Source organism: Hemiscyllium ocellatum, chromosome 23 (assembly GCF_020745735.1).
Source record: "Hemiscyllium ocellatum isolate sHemOce1 chromosome 23, sHemOce1.pat.X.cur, whole genome shotgun sequence".
In the NCBI taxonomy this organism is placed as follows: Eukaryota; Metazoa; Chordata; class Chondrichthyes; order Orectolobiformes; family Hemiscylliidae; genus Hemiscyllium; species Hemiscyllium ocellatum.
Window position 1 is genome coordinate 51,419,369 of NC_083423.1, and position 20,933 is coordinate 51,440,301.

A 20,933-nucleotide genomic window follows, 5' to 3' on the forward strand; every position below is an offset into this window, starting at 1 on the left:
TGAAAGAACTGAAACCAAGATGGTCATTTTAAAAGCTAACACCTTTGATACATTATCTGGGCCGACATGGCACCTATAATTAACGTTCATTTGAGAACGTAACTTTAAAAAAGTTCTGCGATTTACATATGAAAGAACTGAAACCAACATGGTCATTCGAAAAGAAGGGAGACTTAACAAACAATCCAGGTCTTTTTCAAAATATAATTTCAGTAACATCACACTGTAAACTTTTGCTATAAATTCTGTGTCTTACAATCTTATTCTCCACAATCACCTGGTAAAGGAGCAGCGCTCCGAAAGTTAGTGCTTCCAAATAAACCTGTTGGACTATAACCTGGTGTTGTGTGATTTTTAACTTTGTCCACCCCAGTCCAACATCGGCGTCTCAAAATCATGACAAATAAGTGAGTACACTTGACAAGTATTTGATTGGTTGTTAAGCACATTGGAAAGTCTTAAGCTCATGAAAGGCATTACGTTAAAGCGAATCCCTCAGTACAGCTCACTATTTACTTATAAAAGGACCGAAAAGGAGAGGGCACAGATTTAAAGTGACTTGCAAACGTGTCAGGTGTAAAGTGACACAAAACACAGGTTGGTTTGGAATACACTGCCTGGAAGCAAAATCAGTTGAGGCGTACGAGAGGGCATTGTGTGTATTTGACAGTCATCCACTGCCTAAGGGTATATAAGGGAAAGGCAGGAGAATGACACAAAGCCATGATGCACAATTTATGCAGCCATGATGGGCCAAATGGCCTCCTCCTGTACTGTAACAATTCTGTGAAAAGACAGGCGAATACCCACTGTTAAAACATTTAGTCAGCCCCTTTAAGATTTTGCTACAACATTATTTGGAACAGGCCCCACAGAGTTCTCTAAGACGGGTTGCAGTATTTGCTGAAGCGAACCATCTTTTGACAAAAGTAAAACATTATTCGAGTCCGCAGCAGTTAACGGGGTATAATGTAGCGCAATTTGATATCATACACACCAGTAAGGCTCCACGCAAATTGATGCCTGTTTCTATGGCCACATAGTAGGATGCTTGTAAAAACGTTCTCTGTAATATGAGGGCGAGGAACAGCAACACTGCCAGAACATGAACATTCTCCAAAAATTCCTTTGATGACACGAAATAAACGCCCATAAATATTACCTAAAAAAGGAAAGATTTCAGTTGACAGTAAGAGAAAAGCGTGATTACCTTGCAGCCTGACGTCTGTCAGACATGTGCAAAGCATTAAAAGGATTCTCTCTGCCACAAGAGAAGTTCATCTGATTTATTTTAGAAAGAATAACATTTCAAACAGGAAACATTAACTGTATTTGTCATATACATTTTCCAAAGCTTGTTTCATTACATACTGCTGGATGAATGATGAAAAGTGCCTTTGATTGGTCTCACCCCAAACTCATTTTCCACACTTCATCTATAGTCGCTGCTATTCTGTAATGTCTGAAAGTTAGGTCTTAAAACAAAACAATTGAGCTGTTAGTTGGATCAGTTCCTTTTTCCATGCGGTAATAACATGCAAGTAAGGATAACAATCCGTTTTACTGCAGTGCTTCACATCGAGACAGCTGTTTAAGCCTTGCTTTTAGAGGTGCAATTAGACAGTATTTTAAGCACTTGCCAGTTAAGAACCTCATTACATCACTGGAGTCAGACAGAGAGCTGTATTTTTCCTGTGCACACCTTTTCTAAGCTAAAGCTTTCAATGCAACACAAAGGCATCCTTTCTGATTATACCCATCAATCTATGATCTACAGATAAAGAGACTGAACAGGAGTGATCAAGCAATGGACAAAGCTGGGAGCAAAATTCCCATTATTCTGTTGCTGTTGAAAGATCTCACAAGTTGTTAGGTGTCTATTCTTTGTCACAGACCTGGCTTGAGTCTAAGATCTTTACAGAGTCACCTTTACTGACATAATTTTGTGCATCATTAGTAAGTGTGATCTCACTGCTCTTACTCAGATTCTCTTCATTCTCTTGTCTATGCACATGCCAGTCACAATCATTTGAATAGCGTCAGTGTTATCATTTTATCTCCAATTATTTTTCAATGGGATGAGCTGGAGCAGGTATGGGAGTGTGAATAGGATGGAATCTCCTTGTTTCTCATTGATATAACTACTTAGTTATTGATGGACACAAGTCATTATTACTGCCTGACCCCAGTGAGCTCCACTGGGACCCTGTTCAGCTCATTCTTCATCTTCCATACGAGAGCTATTCTCTGTGGCAGAGATTGATTCCCTGCAAGTGTAAGTCACCAATGGGCACGAGGCAATAAACCCAGTGGCCGGATCACAACATGGGAATGAAAGGATCTGGCCAGGGAGAAAGGCAGATTGAATTATGGTTGAAATTTGAGGATGGTAGCAGGCTAATTTACCGCTCTGGCTACAGCGAAACAAAGAGTTCAACATTTGAATGCCAGGTTGTCAATTGACTTAGCTTCATTCAACTGCAACTGTTTGTTAACATGTAATAGACTGCAAGAGCACAGCACTTAATAAAGACCTGACATTGATGGCGTTGGACTGTACAGGTGTCCATTTATATTTCTGCCCAAGGTTCATTCTTGGAATATGTCGTCCCTGGTAAAACTAGAACTTATTATTCATCCTCAATTGTTTTGAGAAGGTGATGATAGGCCGAAACCAATGGCCATAGCTTGAAGGAGCAGTTGAAGGTCAGGTTACTTAGCACAGTCAATTACATTGGCATAGAACTGGACCCATATAGGCCAGACCATATAGGAATAGCAGGTTTCCTTCTCTGCAGGATATTACCGATAGAATTTCACAACAATCCAATTGCTTCAGAATCTTTATTTACATATATCAGCTTCATTTGTTAATCTTTTAAAAGAAAAGCTAAATTCAAATTTGCAAACAGTTGTGGTAATATTTCAATTACTTTTCTTGCGATTATTCATCTAGGACCTTTCAGATTATTACTGCACCGAAATAAACACTAAACTACCATGCAAATACATCTTTATAGAATAGCTGTGTCTAATTTGCTGGCCTTATAGTTACTAATGGGTTGAAGCTCAGTCATTCATCAGGTTCCATGCACATCTTTCAAATTGTTAGTTGCTGTAATAGACGATTTATTTACTTACTTTATCTGTCTGACTTGTGTTGCCCACCATGGTAATGGTTTCGTTAACCTGAGGAAAGTTGTACATTTAATAAACAGCCTTCAAGAGAAAAGTTTTAATTTTTTTTACAGATTGACCCATTTTACCAAAGCTTTTCACTCAAATTCAAGTTTTAAATGCAAAAGTCAAACGAATTCCCATTTCCTTGATGGAAGTTGAGAAATTAGCCAGGCAGTTTTCAGCTAACTGTCAGTCATCATTAATTAGTGCATCGTCCAATGGCAATATCTCTATCAGAGTCCACATGTCAATCAACCAATCAGCACTCTCCTCTCATGTGTTATGAATGCTGGCTTTCCTTTGAATTGGCATTCCTACAAATTGACCAGATGAGAAAGACAAAAATATTTTGACAAAAAAAAAGTATTTTCCAACAATGTTGTGTTTGTCGAGGACATTGGTGGGGACACTTTTGGAATATTGTATTCAATTCTGGTCTCCCTCCTATAGGAAAGATATTGTGAAATTTGAAATGGTTCAGAAAAGATGTACAAAGATATAAGCTGGAGGATTTGAGGGAAAGAGAAAGGCTGAATAGGCTGGAGCTGTTTTCCCCAAGGTTCAGAGGCTGAGCCTCTGTAGGTGATTTTATACACCTTTTAGAAGTGTACAAAATCATGACAGGCACGAACAGGGTGAATAGCCAACATTTTCCCTGGGTAGGGGAGTCTAAGATTAGAGGACACAGTTTAAGGTGAGGAGGGAAAGATTTAAAAGGGACCTAAATGGCATTTTTTTCACCCAGAGGATGGTGTGCATTTGAATGAGCTGCCAGAGAAAGAGGTGGAGGCTGTTAAAATTACAACTTTAAAAGTCATCTGGTTGAGTACATGAATAGGACAGGTTTAGATGAATATGAGCCAAATGTTGGCAAATGGGACTGGATCAGTTTAAGCTATGAGGTTGGTGCAAATAAATTGAATGAAGAGTCTGTTTTTATGTTGTACAACTCTACAACTCTAATCAGGATCTGTAATACCAACCGACTGTTTTACAAACACTGTCACTGCTGACGCCAATTAGCCAGGTGTCAGGAATAGTTACTGTGCACACATTATTTTGTGCCTGAGACATTGCCACAGTCTAATCAAGTACATATACCTTTAACTTTTAACATTGTAGAATTAATGGGTGGCACAATGATTAGCACTGCTGCCTCACAGTGCCAGAGACCTGGGTTCAATTCCCACCTCAGGTGACTGTCTGTGTGGAGTTTGCACATTCTCTCTGTGTCTGTGTGGGTTTCCTCTGGGTGCTCTGGTTTCCTCCAAAAATGTGCAGGTTAGGTGAATTGGCCATGCTAAATTGCCTGTAGTGTTAGGTGTAGGGGGTGAGTCAGTGTGGACTTGTTGGGCTGAAGGGCCTGTTTCCACACTAAGTAATCTAATCTAAAGTGTTAATACTTTATTTTAAATGTGTTGTTTAGAATCACCAGCATTTGGGAGTGCATTAAAGGTTACTGATTTCCAGTGTGCCATATTGCAGGGCTAATTCTTAGGTTGACATGAACAAAATATCAGAGAGTTTAGCCAATATTTCTATCAGGTGTACTTTTCTAATGTAACACCTTCTGAACAAATATATGACAGCAGAGGGACTACATATTGTAGGAAAAATGCTTGATTAAGACATACTCCTTGCCTTCCTCTGTCTTTGTGCCATCGTTGAAGCAGACCTTGAGTGCAGTGAGGGCAGGTGGCAGATTCACTCATTCAGATATAGGCTTGAATGGAACTCAGTCTCTAACTTGCAGTTAAACCTTGCTAAACCTTAGATATTGGCAATAAGGAAATATAAAGAGAATGCATGACTTAGAAAGGGTGGATGCTGGGAAGTTGTTTCAGGGAGACTAGGACCCATGGGCACAGACTTAGAATTAGAGGGGATCAATCTAGAACAGAAATGAGGAGACATTTCTTCAGCCAGAGGGTGATGGGCCTGTGGAATTCATTGCCACGGAGTGCAGTGGAGGCCGGGACGTTAAATATCTTCAAGGCAGAGATTGATAAATTCTTCATCTTGCAAGGAATTAAGCGCTACGGGTAATGTGAGGGTAAGTGGAGTTTAAATGCCCACCAGCCATGATTGAATGGCAGAACAGACTCAATGGGCCGACTGGCCTTACTTCCATTCCAATGTCTTATGGTCTTATGTGGACTTAGGAAATGCACACTATGCAATTGCAGTACCACCAAACACAGTCTTTTAAAAATGTTTGTGATACACATATTTCTTAGTATTATATAATCTTTAATAATCATGTGATTTTTTTGCAGTTAACGTCTTGCCCTGAAAATGTGGAACTCTGAAGATTTCAGTCCCACATTCTGGAGAGTATCTTGCTTTAAGGACATGTCTGAGCCAGGATCAACTTTCAGGGTTAGCCTCAGTTAAAACAAGTTAGCGAGCCTTCCCGAGTTAATCATGCCCTTAATAGGCAGCTCACTGATTAGCCGAATGCAGAAGAATTCACAGGGAAGTGGCAGCCACTACAAAAAGGCTGGCTGCAATAGCTTAAAGGAGAGGTGCACTTTCAAGCAGTTCATAGCACAGACTGAATTGCTGAACCAGTGGTTGTCATGATTTCCTTCAGGGTCTCTGATTCCCTGATGCAGCCCTGGAAATACTCAAAGAGGAAATTAGGAGTAGACTGAATATCCTCTGTCCTCCTAAAGGGCTTTAGGTTCCACGACAAATGAGTCAACATAAATGTAGCAAAGTGGTACAGCACAGCATTGCCCCACTCTTTATATCTCCTTACTGCCAATATCTAAGACCTTAAGGGCTGGCAAGGTTTAACTGCAAGTTAGAGACTGAGTTCCATCTGAATGAATGAAGCTGCCACCTGCCCTCACTGCACTCAATTAACCGAAACATCAACTTCTGGATTTCCACATTAGGCTAAAGTTGTGGTTGGCTCCTACTAACTATCTGCCAGACACTCAAACATTTTGCCTGACATTCCTCCCTGCACCTCCGCCCACTCCACCACCCCACTGCACAGGCAGATTTCTGTAAAAAACACCAGGTCTGGAGCAAACCTCCCTTTTTGTCTCTCAGATCACTGTTAGAAAATGCATTAAAATAACTAAGCAATTTTTTACTGTGGGTGTAACAGGGGCTTTAACTCAATCAGAAGAATAACTATCATCGATCAATTGATCTGATCGAGAAAAATAGTTTTACATTTGTGAAACATTGTCCTCATTCTAAAGCGTATACCTCCTACCCTGCATTTTCCAAGGCTAATCCTCCTGAGACACATATCCCTGGACACTGGGCAATTTAGCATAGCTAGTACACCTAATCTAAGACTGTGGGAGGAAACTAGAGCACCTAGAGGTAAGCCACACAGACACAGGGAGAAGGTGCAAACTCCACATTAGATAGTTGCCCGAGGCTGGAATCGAACCGGGTCCCTGGTGGTTGAAGCAGCAGCGCTAACCACTGAGCCACCATCCTACCTAAAAAAGTTGCAATATTCATTTCCTGCTTGGCTAGCTGTGAGAATTCTTCAATGAGATTGATTGCTTAGGTGGTTTGATGTTGTCTTTGGCTTGACATTGAGAACTGCTATTAAAGCATGCAGCAAGTACTTGCAAATCAGAAGAGTTGCATTTCTTGCCATTACTACTTAACCTGCTAAACACAAAAACACATCAGTAAGATCTGAGCACAGAAACTAAGCAATGTACGAAATCACAAACTCACAGGGCTACTCGATTTGCTGGTCTTGCTCAGGTGGTCGACAATTTTAAAGATACAGAGGGGGCCAGCAAAACCTAGAAGGTCAGCCAAGTAGCGGAAAGTGCTGCTAAGAAAGATTGGTCGACCGTACGCCCTGTACATGGAATGCCATATCGACGGAGGCTGCTCGCCTGGGAAATGTGCATTTTTCTGCAGTGAAAAGTAAAAACAAGAGGTTAATTCAAACCAAGTCTGTGCATAATGGAAAAAACAAACAGTTTACAAGCAGGGCAGGGGCAGGGAGACTGTTAACAATTTGAAAGTATGACACAAGATATTAATTTCCAATCATTTTGTTTACTAGTGAAATTGTCCTGAGGATCAGTAAGTTCTACACCTGAAGTTGGAGCAAGGAATAGAAAGTAAGTTAAAATATCCGTGGTGCAGTGCATTCTGCAAAACCGATTAGCGCATAGCAATGTCAGTTTATTCACTAGTTCAGAAATCAACCAAATATTGACAAAAATCCAGTCTTCCTCTGTGTCCTACCAACAAGATCCTCGAATGCTCCCATTTTAATGTCTAACTGTTTCTAAAGAAATATTAGACTTTGAACTTAACTGCTGTTGCTGGACTGTTCCAGATCGATATAGAAATGGTTTTCAAAATGTGACATTCCTATTCTAAATGTTTGACTCCAAGTGCTATCCTCAATCTGTATAAAATATTTGAAACCCTTAGGAATCTAGAATGGATGTGAAATTTGTAGAATGACATGGATTGAGAAATGAAGATGCAGGGCATTTAGGAAACTGGGAAAAGATGGAAGGGTAGCTCTGTTAGTTAATGGTGATATTAGCACAATAGAAAGGAAAGATGTAAGTTCAGATAACTGAGATGTGGGATCAGCTTGTGTAGAAGGAGTGGTGTACATGGCCCCTACTGTGGGGTGGAGCACAAAGAAAAAAATGATGAAAGCTTGTCAGAAAGACATGATGATAATCATGGAAGATATTAACCTATCTACGAAATGGAAAGGTCAGATATGTGAAGGTAGCCTAGATGAGGAGTTCATAGAATGTTTTCAGGATAGTTTTTTAGAACAGCATGTTTAAGTGCTGGATGGAGAGCAGACTATACTAGACCTAGTATTTTACAATGAGGTAGGATCAAATAATGCTGAAGGCAGGTAGCAATGAGCATAATTTGATTGAACATTATATTCAGTTTGAATGAGTGAGAAGTGGGCTTAAGATTATTTTTTTTATGAGGACATGAAAGCAGAGCTGGCTGAAGTAAGTTTGGTTAAATGCTAGTACAATACAGATGCAGTGGCAGACCTTTAAGAGGATATTTTAAAATACACGGATACATTCCAATGACTAAGAAATACACAACATCCATGATTAATGACAAATTATAAGTAGTGTGTCAGACTTAGAAGAAAAGCAAATAATCATGCAAACACAGGTAAAAAAAATTAAAAACAGCAAAGAATGACAAAAAAGATGAAATTAGAGTAAGAGAGAGAAAGCTAACCAGAAATATTAAAATTGATAGTAAGAGCTGCTGTAATATTAAAAGAAAAGTTAACATGATAAAATATGAATGGGCAATTATTAATGAACAGATATATTGCATCAGTCTTCTCCGTAGAAGAGATGAGTAACATCCCAGAAGCATCAATGATCAGGAAATGGAAGGGAAAGAGGAACTCAGGAAAATCACAATCACGAGAGAAGTAGTACTGAATAAATTATTGGAGCTATGGGCTGGCAAGTGCCCAGTCTTAAAAGTTGTCAGATAGTTGACATGTGCTTTTAATTTTTAAAAAGTCCCTTAATTTGTGAAAGTGTCATTAGATTAGAAGATAATATTTGCAACTGCTTTATTGAAAATGAAAGAAGCCAGAAAGTAGGAAACTGGAGGCCAGTTAGTTTTAAATCAGTCATCGGGGAAATTGTAGAATCTACAATTAACAAAGTTAGAACAGGTCACTTGGATAGGTTCAAGGTAATCAGTCAGAGTCAATATTGTTTGGTGAAAGAGAAATCATATTTGATCATCTATTGAAATTATTTGAGGAGATAACACATGTTGTGGACAAACTGAAACTACTGGATGTACTGCACTTAGATTTCTAGAAGGCATTTGATAAAGTTCCATGTGAAAGGTTGTGATGGAAAATGAAAGTTCATGGTGGACGAGGTAACATGTAGGCTTGGATAGAAGATTAAATGGGCATTTTATAAGATGCTGGAATATCAACTACTAACATTTTACATAAGTAACTTGGAGGAAGAGCTGGAAGATATTCTGGCCAAATTTACTGAAAACAAAGAAGTAAGTTGTGAAGAAAGCAAGGAGGTTACAAAAAGATGCACAGATTAAGTGAGTGGGCAAAGATACGGAAAATGATGGGGGAAAAATGTGATATTGTTCATTTTGGCAGAAGAACAAAAGAAAAGCATATTATCTAAATGGAGAGAGATTGCATTATTCTGAGTTGCATACAGATCTGGGTGACCTCGTGCATAAATCATAAAAGGTTAGGGCAAAGGTTCAGCAAATAATTAAGAAAGTAATTGAATGTTATCATTTATCATGTGGGGAATTGAATACAAGTGCGGAGAGTTTCTAATTCATAAAGTCAAGAGTTATACAGCACAGAAACAGACCCTTTGTTCCAACCCGTTCGCACCACCAGATATTCCAAACTGATATAATCCCATTTGCCAGATTTCACCCAAATCCCTCTAAACTCTTCCTAATTGTATAATCATGCAGATGCCTTTTAAATGTTATAATTGTACCAGCCTCCGCCACTTCTTCTAGCAGGTCATTCCATTCACACACACATGTGAAAAACTTGTCTCTTAAGTCCTTTTCAATTTTTCCTCTCTCACCTTAAACCTATGCTCTCCCTATGACTCTTACCCTGGGAAAAAAGAGACATTGGCTATTCATCCTATCCATACCCCTCTTGATTTAAAGTAACCTCTATAATGTCACCTCTCAGCTTCTGATGCTCCAGGGAAAAAATGTTCCAGGCTTTTCAGCCTCTCCCAATAGCTCAAACTCTCCAATCCTGGCAATAATCTTGTAATTCTTTTATGAACACTTCCAAGTGTAACAATATCCTTCCAATAGCAGGAAGACCAGAATTGGATGCAGAATTCTAGAAGTGGCCTCACCAATGTCCTTTACAGCCATAAGATGATGTCCCATCTCCCAAACTCAATGTATTACAAATACCTTCTTCACTACCCTGTCTATCTGCGACTCCACTTTCAAGGAACTATGTACCTGCACCCCAAGGCGTTCAGCAACTCTCCACAGGGCCCTACCATGAAGTGTGTAAGTCCTGCCCTGATTTGCTTTTCCAAAATGCAACACCTTATAGTTATGCATGGCACTAATGAGACCACATCTGTACGTAGTATTGGTCACTTAATTTAAGGAAGAATGTAAATGAAGGTAATTTGGAGAAGGTTTAACAGATTAATACTTGGAATGATGGGGCTTAATTATTATGAGAGGTTGGATAAGCCAGGCCTGTATCCAATAGAGCTTAGAAAAAAGAAAGATGACTTGATTAGTCATGCAAAATCCTGAGGGGTCTTTGGCAGAGTAGATGTGGAGATGGCATCTCCTCTTATGGCAGAATCTAGAACTAGGCCTCGTAATTTAAAGTAGAAATCAGGCAAAAACAAACTTCTGGAGGATCATCAGTTTTTGGAATTCTTTCCCCAAAAAGGCTGGCAGGGTAATGGGGAGTTGTCGGGGAGGGAAATAGTGGAAATAGAGTCCTTGAATAGAGTCGTAGAGATGTACAGCATGGAAACAGACCATTCGGTCCAGCCCGTCCATACCAACCAGCTATCCCAACCCAATCTAGTCCCACGTGCCAGCACCCAGCACATATCCGTCCAAACCCTTCCTATTCATATACCCATCCAAATGCTTCTTAAATGTTGCAATTTTATCAGCGCCCACCACATCCTCTGGCAGCTCATTCCATACACTTATCACCCTCTGCGTGAAAATGTTGCCCCTTAGGTCTCTTTTATATCTTTCCCCTCTCACCCTAAACCTATGCCCTCTAGTTTTGGACTCCCCGACCCCAGGGAAAAGACTTTGTCTATTCATCCTATCCATGACCCTCATAATTTTGTAAACCTCTATAAGGTCACCCCTCAGCCTCCGACGCTCCAGGGAAAGCAGACCCAGCCTATTCAGCCTCTCCCTGTAGCTCAGATCCTCCAACCCTGGCAACATCCTTGTAAATCTTTTCTGAACCCTTTCAAGTTTCACAACATCTTTCCAATAGGAAGGAGACCAGAATTGCATGCAATATTCCAACAGTGGCCTAACCAATGTCCTGTACAGCCGCAACATGACCTCCCAACTCCTGTACTCAATACTCTGACCAATAAAGGAAAGCATACCAAAGCCTTCTTCACTGTCCTATCAACCTGCGACTCCACTTTCAAGGAGCTATGAACCTGCACTCCAAGGTCTCTTTGTTCAGCAACACTTCCCATGACCTTACCATTAAGTGTATAAGTCCTGCTAAGATTTGCTTTCCCAAAATGCAGCACCTCACATTTATCTGAATTAAACTCCATCTGCCGCTTCAGCCCACCGGTCCATCTGGTTCAGATCCTGTTTTAATCTGAGGTAACCCTCTTCGCTGTCCACTACACCTCCAATTTTGGTGTCATCTGCAAACTTACTAACTGTACCACTCATGCTCGCTTCCAAATCATTTATGTAAATGACAAAAAGTAGAAGGCCCAGCACCGATCCTGGTGGCACTCCACTGGTCACAGTCCTCCAGTCTGAAAAACAATCCCCCACCACCACCCTCTGTCTTCTACCTTTGAGCCAGTTCTGTATCAAATGGCTAGTTCTCCCTGTATGCCTTGAGATCTAACCTTGCTAATCAGTCTCCCATGGGGAACCTTGTTGAACACCTTACTGAAGTCCATATAGATCATATCTACTGCTCTGTCCTAATTAATCCTCTTTGTTAATTCTTCAAAACCTCAATCAAGTTTGTGACATGATTTCCCATGCACAAAGCCATGTTGACTGTCCCGAATCAGTCCTTGCCTTTCCAAATATATGTACATCCTCTCACTCAGGATTCCCTCCATCAACTTGCCCACCACCGAGGTCATATAGTTCCCTGGCTTGTCTTATCCACCTTTCTTAAACAGTGGCATCACGTTTGCCAACCTCCTGTCTTCCAGCACCTCACCTATGACTATCGATGATACAAATATCTCAGCAAGAGGCTCAGCAATCACTTCTCCAGCTTCCCACAGAGTTCTAGGATACAACTGATCAGGTCCTGGGGATTTATCTACTTTTAACCATTTCAAGACATCCAGCACTGCCTTCTCTGTAATCTGGACATTTTGCAAGATGTCACCATCTATTTCCCTACAGTCTATATCTTCCGTATCCTTTTCAACAGTAAATACTGATGCAAAATATTCATTTAGTATCTCCCCCATTTTCTGTGGTTCCACACAAAGGCCGCCTTGCTGATCTTTGAGGGGCGTTATTCTCTCCCTAGTTACCCTTTTGTCCTTAATATATTTGTAAAAACCCTTTGGATTCTCCTTATTTCTATTTGCCAAGGTTATCTCATGTCCCCATTTTGCCCTCCTGATTTCCCTCTTAAGTATACTCCTACTTCCTTTATACTCTAAGGATTCACTCGATCTATACCTGACATATGCTTGTTTGAATATTGAAGACAAAGGCAAATATATTCTCAATAAAAACCGAAAGAACTGAGGATACTGTAGTTCAGAAACAAAAACAGAAGTTGCTGTAAAAGCTCAGCGGGTCTGACAGCATCTGTGAAGAAAAATCAGAATTAATGTGTCGGGTCCAGCAACCATCTGAGGACGGGTCACTGGACCTGAAATATTAACTTTGATATAACTTTGATGCTGCCAGACCTGCTGAGCTTTTCCAGCAAATATATTCTTGTTAAGCAAAGAGGTAAAAGGTTATCATGGTTAGACTAGAATGTGGATTTGAGGTTATAATCAGCTGAGCCATGATCTTATTGAATGGGACAGCAGGTACGAGGAGCTGAGTGGTTGAATACTACTCCCAATTCAAACGTTTATAAGCTCTTTACTGTGTACATATTGATATCCCAGACATCAATATATCTATTGCTGATAGCCTGCAGTGTAGGATTATTGATGTCCTAAGATCTGGAGTATAGTGCTTCATAGTGTGGGATCACTGATTGTCTAGGATCTTGTATGTCAGGTACCTGTGCAGCAGAGTGTCAATAAGCACAATAAGAGTGAAGATATTCTGTGTTTTTATGAGTAGTATAATGAGAATGGATATGACAATGATGCTTTTCATCATGTCATGGGACCATCAGTGATCATGTGCAACAGGCTATGAAGAAAAAGAAAGGATGGAATAATCTGTACTCAGTAGAGACATACTCACAGAGAACAGGATTAGGTAATAATGGTGTAAATAAGAGTTTTCCAGAGTCAGGCAGCATGTCATGTATATGTAAAGGAAACACTGCAGTTCTCAAACTACCAGAAGGGACAAGGATTACCAGCTCTCCAATGTGCAGGATAGAACCCCAAGACACAAGTGTCATGATAACAGAAATCACTTCAATAATTACTGTCCTAACAACCAACATAGAACATAAACCAGACCGCACAGTAAAGGCCCTTTGGCCCTCGATGTTGTGCCAGCTTTTTATCCTACTCTGAGATCAGACTAATCTACATACTCTTCATTGTGCTATCTTCCATGTCCTCTTCCAAGATTCACTTAAATGTCCTCTAATGTCTCTGACTCTGCTACCACTGCTGGCAGTGCATTTCATGCACCCACCACTCTGAGTAAAGAACCTACCTCTGACATCTCTCCTAAACCTTTCTCCAATCACTTTAAAATTATGCTCACTCATAATAGACATTTCCACCCTATGAAAAAAGTCTCTGGCTATCCACTTTATCTATGCCTCTCATCATATTATACACCTCTACCAAGTCACCTCTCACTCTTCTTCACTCCAATGAGAAAAGCCTTAGCTCCCTCAATCTTTTTTCACAAGTCATGCCCTCCAGTCCAGACAGCACCCTGACAAGTCTCCTCTGCCTCCTCTCTAAAGCGTCCACATCTTTCCTATAATGAGGCAACCAGAACTGAACACAATTTTCCAAGTGTGGTCTAACCACAGCTTTACAGAGCTGCAGCATAACCTAGTGGCTCTTAAACTCAATCCCCCCTGCTAATGAAAACCAAGACACCGTATGCCTTCTTATCCAACTTATTAACTTGGATGGCAACTTTGAGGGACCTAGGGCCAAGGACCCCAAGATCCCTCTGTTCCTCCACACTGCCAGGAATCATGCCTTAAAACCTGAAATCTGCATTCAAATTTGACCTTCCAAAGTGAAAGACTTCATACTTTTCCAGGTTGAACTCCATCTGGCACTTCTCAGCCCAGCTCTGCAACCTGTCAATGTCCCATTGCAATCTACAACAGCCCTCCACCAACCTTCGTGTCATCGGCAAACTTGCTAACCCAACCTTCCATTTCCTTATCAAACATGTTGACTGAAGACAATGATTTTTAATGATCTTCCATAATATCACTTCAATATCCTGTATGTCACGCAAGTTAAATTCCTGAGGCCAAAATATTACAATTTGCCAAGCAAAAGGTTTTGGGAAAAAAGTGTTTCTCATATTTTACATCTATTACTCTGAAGTGTTAAAGAGTATTCATGCCAAGGACTTCCAAAGTGATTTAAAGCCACAAGATTTCCACAGGCTAAATAAATCAACGTAGTTCTAAATACATGGAAAAATCAGTGTGGCAGTTTATAATCACCAATTTAGACAGAATAATGGAAGCTATCTCTTGGTGTCACAGCCAGAAGGATGAGACATCCTTCAGTTGGGTTCAGTTGGGTCTCTTACCTTCTGCTCTTCATAAGCATCTTTCAGGCGCATGTAGTTAGTGAGAGCCCTTGTGGCTATGGGGAGCTTGCCGATGGTTTTTAGGTCTATTGGCCTCTTGTGGGCTGAAATGATGAGTGTGTTCATCCACCAGTACGTTGCTTTTGATAGCAAATTGACAAATGGCTGCAGGAATCTCACACCCAGGTCTTGCAAATCTTCAGGCGGTTTAACTTTTTTTGGGTTTGCAAAGAACACATATTTCTGGCAAGAAGTGAAAAGGAAGCTGTTTAAACAAGTGTCTTGTTGGTTTTAGAATGAAACAATTTTATGGAATATAGAGTTATTCAGCATAGAGACAGGCCATTTGGCCCAACAGGTCTCACCTGTAGTTTATGCTCTACACAACAAGCGTCCCACCCCTCTACATCGAAACCTATTAGGATATCCTTTTTCCTTGTTCCCTTTATGTTTTAGTAAAGTTTCTATTCAAATATGTCTGTGCCCCTTTGGATAGAGTCCTGTGACAACTTTGGGAGAAATTGGCTACACATTGAGATTTTGAAAAATAGTAGCTAGATGTCGCTAGATCTGTCAAATTTCTTTGGAACTATCAAAGCTGTCAGGGGATTTAGCTCTGCTGGGCTTTAAGTTGTTAAACAAAGTGGAGTTCAAAAAAAAAATCAGTTCTTGCTACTTTATCCATCTGTGTAAGCTTGAGATTCTAGGATTTGTGACTGACTTTACAATCTAACCTTATCATAGCAGGGTAGCTGTTCATGGAACAGTTTGACTGACAGTTCCAATTTGCTTTACATTTACAGTCATAGAGTCATAGAGATGTACATCATGGAAACAGACCCTTTGGTCCAACTCGTCCATGCCAATCAGATACCCTTACCTAATCTAGTCTTATTTGCCAGCATTTGGCCCATATCCCCCTAAACCCTTCCTATTCATGTGCCTATCCAGATGCCTTTTAAATATTGCAGTCATACCAGCCTCCACTACTTCTTCTGGCAGCCCATTCCATACACACACACCACCCTCTGCGTGAAAATGTTGCCCCTTAGGTCCCTTTTATATCTTTCCCCTTTCACCCTAAACCTATGCCCTCTAGTCTGGACTCCCCGACCCCAGGGAAAAGACTTTGTCTATTTATACTGTCCATGCCCCTCATGATTTTATAAAACTCTATAAGGTCACCCCTCAACCTCTGTCGATCCAGGGAAAACAGCCCCAGCCTATTCAGCCTCTCCCTGTAGCTCAAATCCACCAACCCTGGCAACATCCTTGCAAATCTTTTCTGAACCCTTTCAAGTTTCACAACATCTTTCCAATAGGAAGGAGACCAGAATTGCATGCAATATTCCAAAAGTGGCCTAACCAATGTACAGTGCAGCTGCAACATGACCTCTCAACTCCTGTACTCAATACTCTGATGACTCTATTTACAAGGAGCTATGAACCTGCATTCCAAGGTCTCTTTGTTCAGCTACATTCCCTAGGACCTTACCATTAAGTGTATAAGTCCTGCTATGATTTGCTTTCCCAAAATGCAGCACCTCTCATTTATCTGAATTAAACTCCATCTGCCACTCCTCAGCCCATTGGTCCATCTGATCAAGATCCTGTTGTAATCTGAGTTTACCTTCTTTGCTGTTCACTACACCTCCAATTTTGGTGTCATCTGCAAACTTACTAACCATACCTCCTATGTTCATATCCAAATCATTGATATAAATGACAGAAAGTTGTGGACGCAGAACCGATCCTTGTGGCACAGGCCTCCAGAATGAAAAACAACCCTCCACCACCACCTCTGTCTTCCATCTTCGAGCCAGTTCTGTACCCAAATGGCTAGTTCTCCCTGTATTCTGTGAAATCTAACCTTGATAATCAGTCTCCCATGGGGAACCTTGTTGAATGCCTTACTGAAGTCCATATAGATCATGTTCACCACTCTGCCCTCATAATCCTTTTAGTTACTTCTTCAAAAAAACTCAATCAAGTTCGTTAGACACAATTTCCCATGCACAAAGCCATGTTGACTATCCCTAATCAGTCCTTGCCTTTCCAAATACATGTAAATCTTGTCCCTCAGGATTCCCTCCAACAACTTGCCCACCCCCGACGTCAGGCTGACTGATCTATATTGCTTGGCTTGTCCTTACCACCTTTCTTAAACTGTGGCACCGCGTTAGTCAACCTCCAGTCTTCTGGCACCTCACCTGTGCCTATTGATGATATAAATATTTCAGCAAGGGGCCCAGCAACCACTTCCCTAGCTTCTCACAGAGTTCTATGGTACACCTGATCATGTCCTGGGGATTTATCCATCTTTATGCATTTCAAAACATCCAGCACTTTCTCCTCTGTAATATGGATATTTTTCAAGATGTCACCATCTATTTTTCCACATTCTGTATCTTCCATGTCCTTCTCCACAGTAAACACTGATCAAAAGACTTGTTTAGTATCTCCCCCATCTCTTGTGGCTCTGAAATACCTGTTTTCATCACAGGGTTAAAAACTTAAATGAAATGGTTGCTTTCTTTTGAAATTAGTTGAAGGAATTTCAATACGCTAATTTTCTTAAATCAGTGAGGAAGTCTGTTTGAAATTGTGACATTATCAAAGACATATGACCTTTTTTTATCTCAGCATAGTGCTGGAGGTCTGCTAATGGTGGAACAAAGTGAGTTGGTATGGACTGGTCAAGACAAAATGTGATGGATGGAATACATAAGTTGGTGTTGGAGGTTTGTGGGGACATGGGGGTGAGTAAAGAGGAATAGGCTGGCTTAGGGATCATAAGAGATAATGGTAATGAGGGAAAGGCATAGTTTGGTGTATGGGGTATGAAGTGCCATGGAGAGTACAAGGGATTATTGGTAGGAGGCACGTGGTGGAGTGGGCTGGTAAGGATGGGGCTCAGGGAGTGTGTGGGGTATTAGGTGCAAGGACTTGAAGGATTTTTCTTGTGTTGGTAATTTTGCAAATAACTTTGGCAAAGTGCTAGTCACTGAGGCAGGTCTTCCACATGACCCACCTCTACACCTGACAGCAACTACTCTCATTCCTGGGTCACCCAGTCCACCTCCCTTAGGGACAGCATGATAACTGAGTGGTTAGCAATGCAGCCTCACAGCGCAAGGGGCCCAGGGTTCGATTCCAACCTTGGGCGACTGCCTCTGTGGAGATTGCACATTCTCCCCATGTCTGCCTGGGTTTCCTCCAGCTGCTCTGATTTCCTCCCACAATCCAAAATTGCACAGGTTAGGTGAATTGGCCAAGCTAAATTGCCCCATAGTGTTCAGGAATGTGTAGGTTAGGGGCATTAGTGAGGACTAAATATAGGGTAGGGGAATGGATCTAGGTGGATCACTGTTTGGAGTGTCAGTGTGGACTTGTTGGGCCGAAGGGCCTGTTTCCACACTGTAGGGATTCTAACTTTGATTCTCCCAGGGAACCTGACCCATCTGACCCCACCTCCAAGTAAAGAAACCTGACCAAGAAAGCCAATTATTTTTCCTGGGTCTGGGATTATGCATCTGAAAAATGATCTAGTAGCCACTTAAATGTTACAGTTTCTCAAGCAGCTTAGAACTTTGGTATTCCCCTGCAAGTGTCTCATGAATTTCCCAATTCTCACCATCCTGTGCAAGATTCAAATGAGGGATGTGATGGAACTTTTTCCAATTCCAGCAAGAGAGAATCTAACCTATGACGTGCTGCTCCTTTAACAAGGTTATGCTGTCCTTGGCTTTTTTATTTCAGAAAGGTTGTAAAAGCTGTGATTCCAAAAGGTCTGGGTTTGAAGGGTTTTAGGGCCAGTTTGATTATAGCTAACAGATACTGCCTCAGGAAAAAAAGGTTCTCCAGTTTTAAGAAGACCACTTGTTCAATGAAAGGGGAGTGGACAATTCTCCCAGCCCAGCTTTCTGTTGGTTTGATTTGGTTTTTAGCAGTTTGGCTGTTCACTGAAAGCAGACAGTCAGTTTTGAGGCTGTTGATCTAAGAAACAGCAACATGGAGAGAGAGGATGTTCCATGCTGCCATTTTTCTCTCTCTCTCTCTCTCTCTCTCTCTCCTGTAAGACCCTGTGTTTGATTTTACCTTTTGTACCAAGGGGTGTTTATGGGGATTGTTGCAAGTATTTAGAACAGCATCATTAAGTTGGTGTAATCTGTTGAGTTTTTGGATAGGTTGTTATTCTATATTCTGTTCTCTTCTGTTTGTCTTTCATTCGGTAATGTTGCAAATAAATTATTTAGTTTAAAACTAAGTGGTTTGACAGCTGCATCACTCCTGGAATATCCACATTACACCTTCTTAAAACAACCAGCAAAGTTAGGGTCCAGGATACTTTCCTGAAATGGTTTGAGGGGGTCTGACCGGGTCCATAACAAACCGTCACCCCTTGACATTCAGTGTCATCACCATCACTGAATCCTACACTATCAACATCTTGTTGTTACCATTGACCAGTCATAGAAATATAGTTGCTACAAAAGTAGGTTTGAGGCAAGAAATCTTGCAGCATGTAGTTCACCTCTCCACTCCCTGTCCACCATCCACAAGGCAGTGTAATGGAATACTTCCCACTTGCCTGAATGGATGGAAACGTTCAAGGAGCTGGATACAATCTAGATAGATTTTTGAGCAGTAAAGAAATTAAGGGTCATGGTGAGTGGGTGCGTAAATGGAGCCGAGTCCACCAAGAGATCGGCCATGAATGGAGGAGCAGGTTTGACGGGTCAGATGGCCTAATCCTGCCCCTAGTTCTTATGAGTGTAACTGCAAAAATATTCAAGAATCCTGACACCAGCTTGATCAGCTGTCCATTTGCCATCTTAAGCCACTTGTCATCATGGCATTCACCCTTTTTACCCAGCGCGTCACTGTCATTTTTGCTTGACTATAATCAGTGTGAACTGTGCAGATTCGAACATAGTTTATGATGGGCAGCGAGATTTACCTGATTTGCAAGGACCAAGACCACCTCCTTATTTTTGTGAGCATTAACTTTGAGCATCTCACTTGTTTCCATGACAGAATTGGCACTACTTACCCGGAATATGATCACATTTACTTCAATAGCCATCAGTGAGCCGTAAAGAAAGACCAACATAAGTGTGATACAAAACCGTAGCTGGGTCATATTCACTCCGTGATCACAGTACTTCACCAGCTTAATAGTTTTTGTGATGAAAGCCAGGACCCAGTATATAAAAAGAGCTGTAAAAACAAATATATTAAATCAACAAGAAGATCTTAGATTTTTACAGTTAATTTAACATTGTAAAATCAATAAAGGCGCTTCACAGAGTAAACACATCTCGACAGTGAGCTACACAAGGATGTATATAAGACAGCTAGGTCGAAGAAGCAAATTTTTAAAAAAATTATCTTAAAATGAGAGAGAGGAGCCTACAAGGTTTAGAGGGGAAAATCGCAAAATTTTCAGAGACATGGTCAACAACAGTGAAACAAAGGAAATTAGGGTTCATAACCTAACCCTAATACATCGAAATATCTTTGGGAACAGATGTAATCATGAAATGTAATCTTTGCTTTAAGCTCCACTGTACCACCGCAAAAGAGTTTTTGTTTTGAATTTTTGGAGTCATCGGGTCTACCAAGAATTGCTAATGTGCTTCCTGTCTCCTAAACCATCCATGTCCACTGGCGTTTTAACAAATACTGAAGCCTAGGGATTCCCCCTCACCAACTGTGAATCCCTTACACCAAAGTGGAACCCAGCCACCAGAGAATGGGTTTTAACTCCCTAAATGACAGGCACCCACCCTAACTGGGGCACAACAGTCTCATGTTCTTAAAAAATATTAACCAAAGGGGAGTACCCATACCCTCCCACCATCTCCCCCACAGATTACATTACAGAGATTACCCTTTGAACTTGTACTGTAAGGGGCCAATACTATGTTAACTTTAACTTTCCCCAACCCTGCGGATCCAAGTTGCTTTATTTCTCAAGACTTTGGTGTTGGTACCTAATGGGCTAGAAAGGCTGTGGGGATTCCCTGTCTTTAACTGTAGTCCTTCATCTATGGTTGACTTTGGATGGGTACACG

General features: G+C 40.9%; 1 protein-coding gene across 1 annotated transcript in view; it reads right to left on the minus strand.

The window, feature by feature from the left end:
- abcc9 (ATP-binding cassette, sub-family C (CFTR/MRP), member 9) overlaps positions 1 to 20,933 on the minus strand; it is a 196,065-nt gene that overhangs the window by 127,835 nt on the left and 47,297 nt on the right. Inside the window, exons 4-8 of the mRNA XM_060843242.1 lie at positions 19,910 to 20,076; positions 14,857 to 15,099; positions 6,892 to 7,077; positions 3,142 to 3,189; positions 998 to 1,162 (exon numbers count right to left, since the gene is read on the minus strand). Coding sequence (XP_060699225.1) covers positions 998 to 1,162; positions 3,142 to 3,189; positions 6,892 to 7,077; positions 14,857 to 15,099; positions 19,910 to 20,076 — 809 coding nt within the window. The remainder of the gene's footprint in view (positions 1 to 997; positions 1,163 to 3,141; positions 3,190 to 6,891; positions 7,078 to 14,856; positions 15,100 to 19,909; positions 20,077 to 20,933) is intronic.